The sequence below is a fragment of the Alnus glutinosa genome, chromosome 14 (genome assembly GCF_958979055.1).
Source record: "Alnus glutinosa chromosome 14, dhAlnGlut1.1, whole genome shotgun sequence".
Taxonomy (NCBI): domain Eukaryota; kingdom Viridiplantae; phylum Streptophyta; class Magnoliopsida; order Fagales; family Betulaceae; genus Alnus; species Alnus glutinosa.
In genome coordinates this window covers 2,948,966-2,962,152 of record NC_084899.1, presented here as the reverse complement: position 1 = coordinate 2,962,152, position 13,187 = coordinate 2,948,966, and the positions used below count along the sequence as shown (strand labels likewise).

At 36.9% G+C, this 13,187-nt stretch overlaps 1 protein-coding gene and 1 long non-coding RNA gene across 2 annotated transcripts; one reads left to right on the top strand and one right to left on the bottom strand.

Moving 5' to 3' along the window:
* Positions 1 to 536: 536 nt before the first annotated feature.
* On the top strand, positions 537 to 1,840 carry LOC133857488 (receptor-like protein 52). The gene is made up of 3 exons (XM_062292756.1): positions 537 to 1,183; positions 1,226 to 1,507; positions 1,720 to 1,840. Exons 1-3 carry the CDS (start codon positions 537 to 539, stop codon positions 1,838 to 1,840), a joined length of 1,050 nt encoding a protein of 349 aa, XP_062148740.1.
* Positions 1,841 to 2,952: 1,112 nt separating this feature from the next.
* LOC133857566 (uncharacterized) lies at positions 2,953 to 5,583 on the bottom strand. Its single transcript, XR_009898346.1, has 4 exons — positions 5,358 to 5,583; positions 5,217 to 5,281; positions 4,550 to 4,605; positions 2,953 to 3,252 (listed from the first exon to the last, which is right to left on the bottom strand). It is a non-coding gene; the product is annotated as an uncharacterized LOC133857566 (long non-coding RNA).
* Positions 5,584 to 13,187: the final 7,604 nt, after the last annotated feature.

The following is a 13,187-nucleotide window of genomic DNA, read 5'->3' as shown; positions in this document are numbered from 1 at the left end:
TTGACTATTACTTCAATTTGTAAATGGGTCGTTTGTGCATTGTTGAGATCAGAGTTCAAACAAGTACAAACAAGTTCAACCCCCAAATGACGAAAACAACCCTAGAATGCATCCAATTTTCTTTCTACACCATCCTCCTCCACCTCCTCTTCTTGAGCCACGCAAACTCTCAGCTCAATGGTCAAGAGCATGTAGTCCTAGCTTCCTACTGAAACTGAAGCAACACGGGAAAACCGCCCGTCTCTCAGCCATTGGAGTACCTCATCAAACTCCTCCCATTGTATCAGGCCAGAGACCAATTGCAGTACCGATGGCTCATTAGTCACCGGACTATCCCTCCAAAACATGAATATCACCGGAACAGTCCCACCCATCATCTATGGCCTCAACAACCTCACAACCCTCGACCTTTCAGACGACTATATGACCTCTAATGAGTTCCCACGAGCTCTCTACAACTGCTCCAATCTCCAATACCTCGACCTCTTGCAAAACTATTTCTCTGGTGTGGTCCCTGGCCTGACGACATTCACCTCATGGCTCAGCTTCGCCAGCTCAATCTCGGAGTCAATAGCTTCTTCGGAAACATCCCTGCATCTATTGGGCTATTAACAGAGTTGAGGTCACTTCAGCTTTTCCATATTCCATTTAGCGGTTCTTTCTCACCAAAAATTGGCAACTTGTCCAATCTCGAACGACTAGAATTGGCCTACATGACGAGGATCACAACAACGTTGCCTTCGGAGCTCACAAGGATGAAGAAACTGAAGTATCTTTGGGTGGCAGGTTCTAATTTGGTAGGAGAAATCCCAGACACGATTGGAGAAATGGTGGCACTGGGGCATTTGGATTTGCCAAGAAACAATTTGAGCGGAAAAATTCGGAGCGGTTTGCTTATGCCGAAGAATTTGAGTAAAGTGTATCTTTACAAAAACAAATTGTCCGAAGAGATTCTTGGGGTGGTTGAGGCTTCAAACATAGATGTTATTGCTCTCTCCGAGAATTACTTGACCGGGACAATACCCAATGATTTTGGAAAACTCACCAAATTGTCGGGTTTGAGTTTATTTATGAATCAATTCTCTGGAAAAATTCCATATAGCATAGGTCGTCTTTCGGAGTTGATAAATCTTAAACTATTTAACAATAATTTATCAGGTACTCTACCTCTAGGCCTTGGGCGGTATTCTATGCTTGAAGTTTTTTAGGTCGCGTTCAATTATAGGCTTACTGGCCAGCTGCCACAACACTTGGGTGATAATGGAAGGTTGGTAGGAGTGGTAGCTTCCGACAACAACCTCAGTGGTCAATTGCCCAAGTCGCTTGGTAATTGCAATAATTTGATATTTCTTAATGTTCAGAATAATAGGTTTTCTGGGAATATTCCTATTGGCCTATGGACATTAATGAATATGGGCAGCTTATTGTTAAGCAACAATTCATCTATGGGTGAGCTTCCTGAGAGATTGTCACATAATCTTTCTCGATTAGAAATCGGTCACAACAGGTTTTTAGGTAAAATTTCGACGGAAGAACACAATCTTCCTGGAGGAATTTGGTGTTTCTGGACGTCAGTAATAATCTCTTAGATGGTTCAATTTCTCGAGAACTAACCGCTCTTCCACGTTTAACAACTCTTTTGCTTGATCACAATCGACTCTCAAGCTCTCTTCTATCAGATATTATATCATGAAAATCGCTAACTCTTCTAAACCTTAGCCGAAATGCAATCTCTGGACAAATTCCAGAGGAATTTGGTTCTTTACCACACCTTACTGATTTGGACTTATCAGAAAATCAACTGTCTGGCAAAATTCCACCGCAACTTGGCCTCCTGTAGCTAACTTCACTTAATCTCTCCTCCGATAATTTCACTGGGAGGATCCCAGATGAATTCGAAAATGATGCATATGGCAGCAGCTTCTTGAACAATCCGCCTCTGTGCTAATAGCCCATCACTAAACATTCCCAACTGCAATTTCAGACTCCAAAATTCAAGCAAACCTTCATCCAAATTGCTTGCTTGGGTTATAGGTTTGGTAGCTTCATTCCTTGTGATCAGGATATATCGAAAGAGAGAGCAGGTATTGGATTTGACGTGGGAGCTCACCTCATTCCAGAGGCTGAATTTCACAGAATCTGACATTTGTACAGATACTCTGCCTTCTTCCAGGCCGTCCATGAAAGAGGTTTTGAATATTTTGAAGAATACTGCAAGTTTGACCAGAAACGTACGTTTTCAACATTGTTTCAGAGAAAATGATGACTTCCATGGCCATTTCAAAGGTGTAGTTAAGTAAAGAAAGCTTATGGGATTTATAGAATGTTGTATGAGGGCTTTTTCGATAGCCGCTGTAGTTATCTTAATTAACCATTTCAAATATAATGGTGTACTTACAGATATCGATGCAGCATTAGTTTATGGAAGTTTACAAATTCCTAAGGTACTGTAGGAAGGCTTAAGCAAATTAAGTTTGATCCATTATCTTTTCAAATGGACCCAATAAGAAGGCTTAAGCAAAGCTTAATCCCTTGTGATCTGAACTTATAGAAAGAGAGAGCACGTACTGGATTTGACGTGGGATAAGGTTCAATTCCTCCCCTTTTTTCTTCTTAATGGTCATGGGTATGTTCGAACCTGCTTGCGGTAATAGTCCGCGAACCAAATACTACTAAGAAAGAGCTTTACCAACTTGTACATTGGTAGGACTGTGGTAATGAACTCGCCTTCCAAGGTAATAGCTATATATGGCTTAAATTGAACATTTCACAGCGGGTGTAAATGTGACGACCCGTTTTTTTTTTTTTTTTTTTTTTTTTTTTTTTTTTTTTTTTATATACAAAACGTAAAACGAGTCCTCACAGTGGCACGACTACGTGTCGCTCAGCCAACATATGGCACATGCCCCATAACATGTACCTGATAATCAGAGTATAACGTACATCTATCTATGCAGCGGAAAACATAAATCTGAATAGCGGAAATTACAACTTATACATCTATCACAAGTTAATTACAACAAAGAGCCATTTAACATCTATCTGCTTGAGTCTTATTAACACTATAACAATAATGGCTTAACAAATAATAAGTGACACAAACGTCACAAGCCATACCAATCCTATAAAATAGTGGACAACCCGTGGTCCGACCATTACAACTGTCGCGGCGAGCTTCAGTCATAATATCTCAAGCACACTGCTATCGACCCATCGACTATACCGAAGTACCTGCAGCCAAAGAAACATCATCTACACGGTTGTGGTGGTATCCACATCCGCATAGGTGAAATAATGAGTTCACCGCCTTAGTATACCTCATACTAAGACCTCAGTGGTATAAGACTAACTGAGTTTTCACAAAGAACCAACATCTATTTATTTTTAGTCGTGCGAGCACTATATTAGCCACAATTTACCAATAGCTAATGCAGCAAACACCGACTATTTAGAAAACATTTAAAACATACTATATAGCTGTGAACATATGTAGAAGTTCCAGACATCCCTCCTTGGAAGTTTCTACATATATACCCCTCTATAATAATACTTTTCACCGGTCGCTTGGACATATGTGCACACGATCACTCCATCACAGATATCACGTATACACATAAGTCTTCAGCAAAGAACATGGCATCTTACTCTTCCATACTAGGATAACATTTGTCAACGGCACACTCGCAACACCATCCCTAATCGTATTTCAGCTTCATGCCTTGAACGTCAGTAGATCATGAGAGCACTAGAGTTAAAACTCAATCATGCTAACACGTCTTTCCTGAAGAACAAGAACAGTCAACCTTCTTACTCATAGACATACCATTACTCGCGCCTGGACAGTCATGTATCCATGTACTTTCAAGTTCAATGTATGCTATTAACACATGGACCATCCGATAGAAATATACATAAGATCTTTTCATGAAGACTCTTATGCATACTAATACGTCTAGCAAAACTACTCATAACATAAAAACCTCTCTCACAAAACAATGCTATAATGCTATGCATGAACTGGGGCTGATACTGTTATGCTGCTGATACTGATACTGCTGATACTGATACTGTTCTGCTGCTGCTATACTGATACTGCTGGTCTGTATGCTCTATACTACATGCTCAATGTTCCGTGCTTGACCAGTATATATTTCCTACTGTGTCACGCTGAAATTATGCAGTTGTTAAATCACGTCCTCTCAAAACAAAACAAATCCAGCATTTTACCCAACACTTTGAAATCATTCAAAACTTAGTTTCTTTATCAAATCTACGCAGTTTCAACATTTCATGTCCTCAAACAATTTGCATAATTTAGATCTCAACCGCAAAACATACTCAAAACTCTTTAAATCAATTAACACCTTTCCCTCATGCATCAATTCTTAAACATCATTGATAATATTTGAACATAATCGAAACTAAACAAATCATCTCAAAGCATATACATTTCATCATATGGTTGGTTCGGTTTCATAAACAATATATATATTTTTATCAATCCAATACATATAAAAATATATATTTTCTCAGTGAGTGGAATACCCACCTGGCTGCGCGGATATTAAGCACTAGGTCTCCTAGACACCACCATGCAATGCATTACTGTAAAAACAATACATTACACATTATTGACAACTTCTAATATTGGACTCACATTTAGCTCCTAAATTGCTCAAGAGCTAACCCATGGCAAACCCATAATATTTTAAGGGTTCCAAACGCTTACCCATAAATCCTAGACACTAAAACTCAAACAATATTAACTCAAAGTATTTACTAAGAGTTAGATATTAAAATAACTATTTAATTATTTACCTATAATATCAATGTCTAACCCATAATTAATTCCACTAACTCATACATTATTTTCACAACCACTTTTATAATAATATTAGCCTTAAAATTATATTCATTAATTTCTAGATTATTTCTCACTAACATTTTCTCAATATTATTAACCCTAATATTATTTCATAAATATTTTTACATCAATTACTAACATATTAACACGATTTAATCATCTAGATTTTTAATCACTTAAAAACCCCAAATTAGTTTAACCTAACAAATTAGAGTCTCTAAACTTTAAATCATAATTTATAAACACTACCTCAAACACGATATTATTAACCCAATAGCTTTTACTAAGGGTTAATCATAATAAATAGCATTTTAACAAAATACCCGAAAACTAATGTCTATAGAAAACTTACCAAAAATTCGCCAAGCAAAGACCAAATGCTCGGGAAGCTCCTAGTAACTCCAAACTACCCAAAATCTAGAGAAAACGCCAAGTTAAACTCATTTCTATAAGATTTATAAAAATCTCTAAAAATGCTAGTTTAGCGATTTACCTCAAACCGATCGGTAGAAACGTAGATCAGGCTTCGTAGATCACGTTACCGAAGTCGGATTGAAGATCGGACCGTTGGATCTTCGTAGATCAAGGATTTTCGTAAAGAAAAATGAAAAATCTTCATTCTTCCCTCTTTTTATTTTTCTTCACGGGTCAAGAGGCATACTGCCTCTTTTCCCCATTTTCTGAGATAAGGCTCTCAGAGCCTCATCTTTCTTTTATTAATGAAGGGCCAAATGGCCCTTCGTTATTTTCAGCATGTGGGGCACCGTGTGCCCCCCACATGTTATATATATATATATATATATATATATATATATATATATATATATATATATATATATATATATATATATATATATATATATATATATATACATATATTAAAATAAGGGAAGGCCATTTGGCCTTCCATCCTTTATGAACGTGGGGTGCACCTGCGCCCCACACTTCATATATATATATATATATATATATATATATATATATATATATATATATATATATATATATATATATTGTTTTCATTTCTAATTTCAAATTTTGTTTTGGACTTTAAATTATTTTAACTAATCATTTACTCAAATTTTATACTCTAAATATTAAATAATGTCCTGGATATTGCAGTAAACCCCGATAGTCAAGTCCAAGAGGAATAATTATACTGGTTGCCCTTCCTGCCTTTTTAAATTAGAAAAAACAAAAACAGCTCAATCACCTCATTCAAAGGTTAGAATAACCAAATATTTATAATGCTTGTGAAATGAAATAGAAAGGTTATAAGAAAAAAAAGGTTTTTACATGACCCAAAACGTCGTTGAGGAAGGGGTTAATCACTCAACAACTTGGGGAAAAAAAAAAAATCAAAACATAAAAGAAGATATGCTACTATTTATAAAACTGAATCGATCTCCTCAAATATAATTAGCAGAAGGTCGCGCTTCTCCTTTAGCTATTGGTATCAACCTTAACCAAAAATGGCACACATAAGCTCCACGTGCGTTTTTAAAAATTATGTTTTCATATTATATATTTAGAAATTGTTATTTTTTAATCGTATTTTTTGAATTTATAAACTCAAAAAGACCATTAATAATTTTTGAATCAACCATTATTACAAAAAAAAAAAAAAAAAAAAAAAAAAAAAAAAAAAAGTTAATTTTTACTCTATCTTGCCGCATTAACTTTGTAGAAACGTAGTTATTGTTTTCTGAGACACATATTTTGTAGAAACGTAACATTATTCGAGTTATTGTTTTCTTAGACACATTTTGTATGTTAAGTTATAAATGGTTTTGGATAAAACCATGTCCTTTATAAATTATATAATTACTATTTTTGGAGATAAATTGAAGGTGAAAACGAAAACATGGTAGAGAATGGAGAAGCAACGTTCGAGAGTAATTAATTTAGAGAATGGAGAAGCGATTTCGCCGACGAGATCGCCGCCGCGGCTGCCTCCAAGGACTGCGCCGCGATCGACGCCCCGGTCTCCGGCGGAGACCTCAGCGCCAAGAGCGAAACCCACGCGATCTTCGCCGGCGGGGACGAGACAGTAGTCAAGCGCTTATTTTGGCTCTGGAGCGGCTTAATAATGTTTCGCTTGAATCTGCTCCGGCGGCGGCTCCTTCGTCTTAGACTGGTACACATTTTTTTTTAAAATGTTTATGGGGGCGATAAAGATTGTATAGTGGTTTTTTATGATTTAGTGTATCGGCCAATATTTGCAATAGTTAACATATGTGATAAATTACATTTCCCTTATGTCTGGTTTGAGAGTTGCACTTTCACCTTGTGTTTGTTTGTTTTTTTTTTTTGAACAACCTTGTGTTTGTTATTTCTGGTCTTGTGTGTGTGACATTTTGGATTTTTGTGGTGGTGTTTTCGTGCTATTGTTGCATATTGTGAAATGAACAAGTTTGGGGAATGGAGATATGGCATGATTTGCTTATACTCTTTTTATTTTTATTATTATTATTATTATTATTTTCTATAAGTAAGTGAAATATCATTAAAAAAAAAAAAAAAAAAAAAAAAAAAAAAAACCAAAGCGCAGTCAAGCACGCAAAGCAATTTTTTTTTTTGCTTATCATGATTTGCTTATAATCTTTTGCAACAGCACTCTTTTCCTGAGCGAAACATGCTTTGTTTGGTGAAATTTTTGTTTTCTCTTCTCAAAACAGAAATATTAACAATCAACTGAAACACAAAACACTTCTAAAAATACAAAAATCAGTTGCAACTTTATGTCACAACAGAATACTTTTTCAAACAAAAATCAGAAAACACCCCCAGAAAACATTAGCAACGAGAGTATGTTAAGCAAGGATAGGTTGAACTTCCATAAACTAATTCTGCATCCTATAGACAGCTAGTCTGTCACAAAAAGGGCAATACTAGTGGTCTGTAATTCCTAAAGGTGTTTGCAACTAAAAGTAAGTTTATAAATGGATTCCTTAGTTGAAGGAGCCTTATGCAAAGCTTGATTCCTTGTTCTTTGCAAGGGAGCACAAATCAATCTCTCTTGGTCTTGGGCCCACCCACTCGCCTTTCTGTTTAGTGGTCGATGCACTGGCAAGCGCAAACCATATGTGATGGATAGAGTGTAAGTGGTACTATAGCAATATATAGGGAATCGGATGCAATGACAGTCTTTTGCATAACTCTTGAACCGTGTACTGAGAAGAGGTATTATCACTTAGCTTCCACCGTCTGCATAGCTGGTATGTATCCCTCACACCTCTCCCATAGATCAAATGTTGAGATATGATTCACGAATGGTGCAGATTCATGCCAATATTTGCTCTTCTATGTTGAGTGTATTAATATGCTCTTGATATTAGACTGTTCCTTTATCCTACTCTAGTACACAAATTTTGATGTTTATGGGGGCGATAAGGATTATATATCTTTATTATTGAGTGAGTGTAATGGCCAACAGTTACAATAATTAACATAGGTAATATATTACACTTCCCCATATGTTTGGTTTAAGACTTGCACTATAGCCTTCTGTTTGTTCTTTCTGCTTGTGTGTGATATTTTGGATTAAATGGTGGGTTTTTTATGCAATCATTGCATACTGTGAAACGAAGAACTTTGGGGAATGGAGAGATGGCATTATTTGCTTTATAGTCTTTCGCACTAACACCCTTTTCCTTAGCAGCCAACTATGTTTAGTTAAAATAATTTTAGGATACTTAAAATATATTGAGTTCGTTCTACATAATTTGTGAGGCAATTGATCTCATGATATCTTGAGTACCCTTGATTTTATTTCATGACGACAAGTTGTTTTTGGCCATAGTCAGACATCATGGAAACAACGAGATTCCGAAGTTCTTAGGATTGAATTCACCAGGAGGAGAAAGCATAAAAGATTGTAGGAATGTGGGATAAGAGGAAACAAAAAGAAAAACTTTAGGCCTTTTTCTGTTTATGGTTATAGTTCTGTCTTTTTTGTGCCAGACTAGCGGTCTACAGGATGCAGAATTAGTTTTTATTTTTTTTTATAAGTAATCGCAAAATTCATTAAAAAATGCAAAGGCGCATCCCAAAGTACACAACGAGTATACAAGAGAGAAACAGGATGCAGTATGGAAGTTCACAAATTCCTAAGCTGTAGGTGTCTAAAAGTTGGTAAGTGGATAAATGGATTTGTTAGTTAAAATAGCCTTATGCAAAGTTTGATCCATGATTTTTTCAAATGGGCCCAATAAGAAGGCCACTTGAATAAAAGGGATATTTATATTGGTCTTGGGTCCGGCCACCTGCCTTTCTTCAAGTACACTACACACCAACAAGCACAAACCCCGTAAGATGGATAGAGTGAAAATGATACTATAGCAATATATATGGAAAGCAGATGCAAAGACAGTCTTATGTAGGGATAGGCAACTGCCCCTCTGGGTTTGTGAAAGTCAAGCTGACCGGTATTGGCCACCAGAAATCATCCCCAACGAACTAAATCGAGGGCTTTGAACTGGTCCGACCGATGGTTGTCGGCTGATTGGGCAGCATTGGAACCCATAGAGGAAAACACCCCCACCCCCCCCCCCCCCCCCCCCACCCCAAAAAAAAAAAAAGAAGAAAGAAATTTTTTTCATTGTGTACAAGGATTAACTTCTATGATATCTTTCATCTGTATGAACTAGAAGAATTTACATTTACCCCTATTGCCTGGAAGACAATTTACTTCCTAAAATCTAGAGGAGGCTTGGGCTTCAGAAGAATGGCAGATCCAAACTAGGCCCTTTAGGCAAAAATGGGATGGGCCTTATGTTCTGAAAAAGATAAATTATTGGTTTAGGCCATTCGGGTCAAGTATTTTCAAAATTCTTCTTTCCTCCAAGCCTCAATCCACTCCTCGCCTTCATGGATTTGGAAAAGGGCTCCTTAGTACTAGGTGACTTATTCAGAAAGACTTTTGTTTCAGAGTGCATATTGGATTAATGGGCGGTCGGTCAAAATCTGGGAAGTCCCCTAGCTTCCTTCTATCTCAAATTTTCAGTCTATTCAAGGTGAGTCATCCTCCCTTGTTTCAACCTTCAAATAGTAGCTGACCTTATTTGTAACGACACAGGAAAAAATGCTAACCATATCCGAAATATGGTTAGAGCCCTTATGTGTCTTGAACTTATACTGAATGCGGTTAATATAAATTTTGTAACATTTTCTGATTTTTTTGATAATCGCCAATTAAAAGTGACTAATTCCCGGAAATGAAGGAGTGTTAAGAACAAAGAAATTGTTAGAGTTATCATTTTTATCTAGTACCACGATACTTGATGTTAAGAAAAGATCCCTGTCAAGGCGGAAGCTGCGGGTTCGAGCCCCGTCAGTCCCGACAGAATTGAAATCTTAGATCAAAACATTATGTATGGATGATATGAACTGCCTAAACAAGAATCACCATCCCCATAGTGTATGAGACAAATGTATGCATTTCGATTAGGGTCGTATTCTATGGTTACGATTCTACCATATATGTCTTTTTCGTACTATCATCTAAAAAGGACTAGTCAATTTAGAACTTTCTTAGAATTCATTATAAAATTCAATTTCACCTAGTTACTAGGTAGTGTGGGACTTGTTACTCATAATTATCTTTATAAACCATCTACTCTATGTGGGCTACTCCTCATCTTCCCAATGTGGGATAGGGGTATTACAAACTCCCATTTTTAAATCCCGGACGTCCTTGTTAGGACCACGTCATACGGTGCTCCAGTACCTCATAGCCTGGTGTTACAATCTGACTCTGATACCATTTGTAATGACTCAAGGAAAAGCACTAGCCCATCTGCGTTATCACTCCACATCTTCGTGGAGGGGGACTCACTTATAGTGTTCTAGGCTCTCCAGGATCCTTCCCTCCCTCCTTGGGGATATGCTCAGTTATTTCTGATGCTCATGCCATTCTTAGAAGTAACCCAAGCTGGTTGATTCTCCATGCCCTAGAAAGCCAATCAGCATGCTCACCTTCTCGCAAAGTGGGCTTCTTCCTCTTGTTTGTATGGGCTCATACTGGTTTTCATGCTGCCCCAGCATATTGTTTTTTGTGACCTGCTAAAGGGTGATCCTGTGTATCTCTCTTTTGTATTGTTCGAATTAAAACAAAAAAAAAATGGATTTTTTTTCTTCCTAAAAATGGTTGTTTTCAATTAATTTATAACAGCAATAGGAGTAACCTAGTGTAAGATTTTAGAGTATATTGGCTTTCAAGCTTGCTCATCTAGTGAGCGTATATTGAATTAGAATAATGATTCAATGCCACCCAAATATACAACTTATTACCACATTGCTTATGTGGCAAGGTGGTCCCCCACTACTTTTTTGATTTTTTTTATTTTTAAAAAATAAATTAAGGTGGGGGACCACCACCTTGCCACATAGACAAGGTGGTGAAAAGTTGTATATTTAGGTGGTAGTGAATCACTACTCATTGAATTATATATAGAACTTGCAAGGTAGTATAGTTTACACGAAAAGCCTTAGCTTCTAGTATTCTAATCTAATACAAACTCTTAGATAGAAATCTAATTACAAGTAAATCTCCTCTAGATAACCTTATCCTTATCAACTGGTTGTGTTATCAACACTCACTAGGAGGATTGATCAACCGGGAGTCTATCAGCATACTCACTAGGATTCTTAGGAGATTGAATCACACTAGGAGTATGCTTTGTGCTAATACCTAGAGATTAAGACCAAAGTAATTAACAACTAATATCATACCCAATGGCGAAGAACAAGTCTCACAAAACTGTATGGTGCGACTTGAAAGTGAACACCCAGGGTACCATTTGAACAAAACTTGATGGGCTTGAACAAAGTTCATCCAAAGATTTCTGTGATCATACATAAAGTTTCTTTTTAATGGAATTCTAATGGAATTCAGACAAATTTCGTTCCAAATGCGTTTGAATGCGAGTCAAACTGAGAGTTTTGTTCAAAGCGGTGTTTAAATGGGTTTCAAACATGCACCCTTATTTACAGTGGCAGTTGTGTTAAATATGTTATGTTCTGACAGTCTTTGGATTAATCTTCAATAACATAAAATTGGGTTTCATTGTTCTCTCTTCTTCTTTCTGATTTTAAGGTATTCAAGAAAGAAAATGTGGTCTTCTTTTCTTCCTTTTTGCTTCTGCTACGTCATGTAGAGAGCACCAACTTCGACGAGCTTGAGAATGAGGTGGCCACTAGGTGAAGGGTGACAAGGACTCCATTCTGCAAATGCAAGTGCCACTAATGGTGATAGTTGGCACAGGATTGCAGGGGGAGTCACCGTCATTATCATGCTCAGGGGAAGGGAGGGTAGCGATCGCATGGTTGTCCAATTGGATGGCAATGGGATGGACCGTGTTTGTGGCAAGAAGCAGATTAGTAGGTGGCTTTAGCAATTAGCAAACCATAAAGAAAATGACATTTACATAACCCTATATCGGTTGGTTGGGTAAGTAAATGTCATGTCGGTTTTCCACCACCCATAACTGACGGCTGATCTGACCACTGTTGGTTTCTGAAATTCCTTACCAACTCCGAATTGGCTAATGCCCCAATTGACTGTTTTTGGTTGGACGTGTCAGAATGTTGGATATTTTGCCTAGTTACTCGGTTGAGTTACACTTGAATGATATATTGAGAAAGGTATTATCACTTCCATTGTATGCCCAATACACCTCTCTTAGGTCCAATGTTGTGATATGATTCATGAATAGTGTGGAGTTTACCGTGGCCAACTCCAAATTGGCTAAGATTTAGTGTTTCCTAGCCTTATTCTTTTGCGTAACTCTCAAGTTCTGCTATGTTGCATCATGTTTAGGGTGTATTGTATGATGTTGAGAAGTGGCAACACTCTTACAAAGTTTATAGAAAGTGTGGAAAAGATGCTTCCAAGGCCTAAACTTTGGCACATGTTAGATGATGTGGAGTCTACATGGGAGCTTGTATGATTTAGTTTTAAGTTTATTTTGATTTGATTTGTACTTTGGCTTATTATTGGTATTGTGTTTTATTCATGGGTTTCACTAGTTATTTATTTTGGACTTTAGTAGTTAAAGCTCAAGGAGTCTGAAGTCTATTGGAGATTAGGCATTAGACATCTATAGATATGGGTGTAATGGTTTTTTTTTTTTTTTTTTTTAAATGATTATTGAATAGAGAAGATGAGTATGAAAATTCCAGCAACTATTATTTTTGTGGATTATGTGATGCAACTATATTCAAGTTGTGATACCGAGAAACCCTAGGTATGATGCTTAGGTTTGTTCTAAATTACAGTAACTCTTACCCAACTAAAAGATTTGAGGTGTGAGGTGAATCTAAA

What these genes read in the sequence shown, in the direction of transcription:
- LOC133857488 (XM_062292756.1), top strand. Translation starts at nt 537, where the DNA reads ATGGCTCAGCTTCGCCAGCTCAATCTCGGAGTCAATAGCTTCTTCGGA. An exon ending in CTACCTCTAGGCCTTGGGCG is followed by an intron (nt 1,184 to 1,225) that starts GTATTCTATGCT and finishes GTTCAATTATAG; the next exon opens with GCTTACTGGCCAGCTGCCAC. An exon ending in TTAGAAATCGGTCACAACAG is followed by an intron (nt 1,508 to 1,719) that starts GTTTTTAGGTAA and finishes TCTAAACCTTAG; the next exon opens with CCGAAATGCAATCTCTGGAC.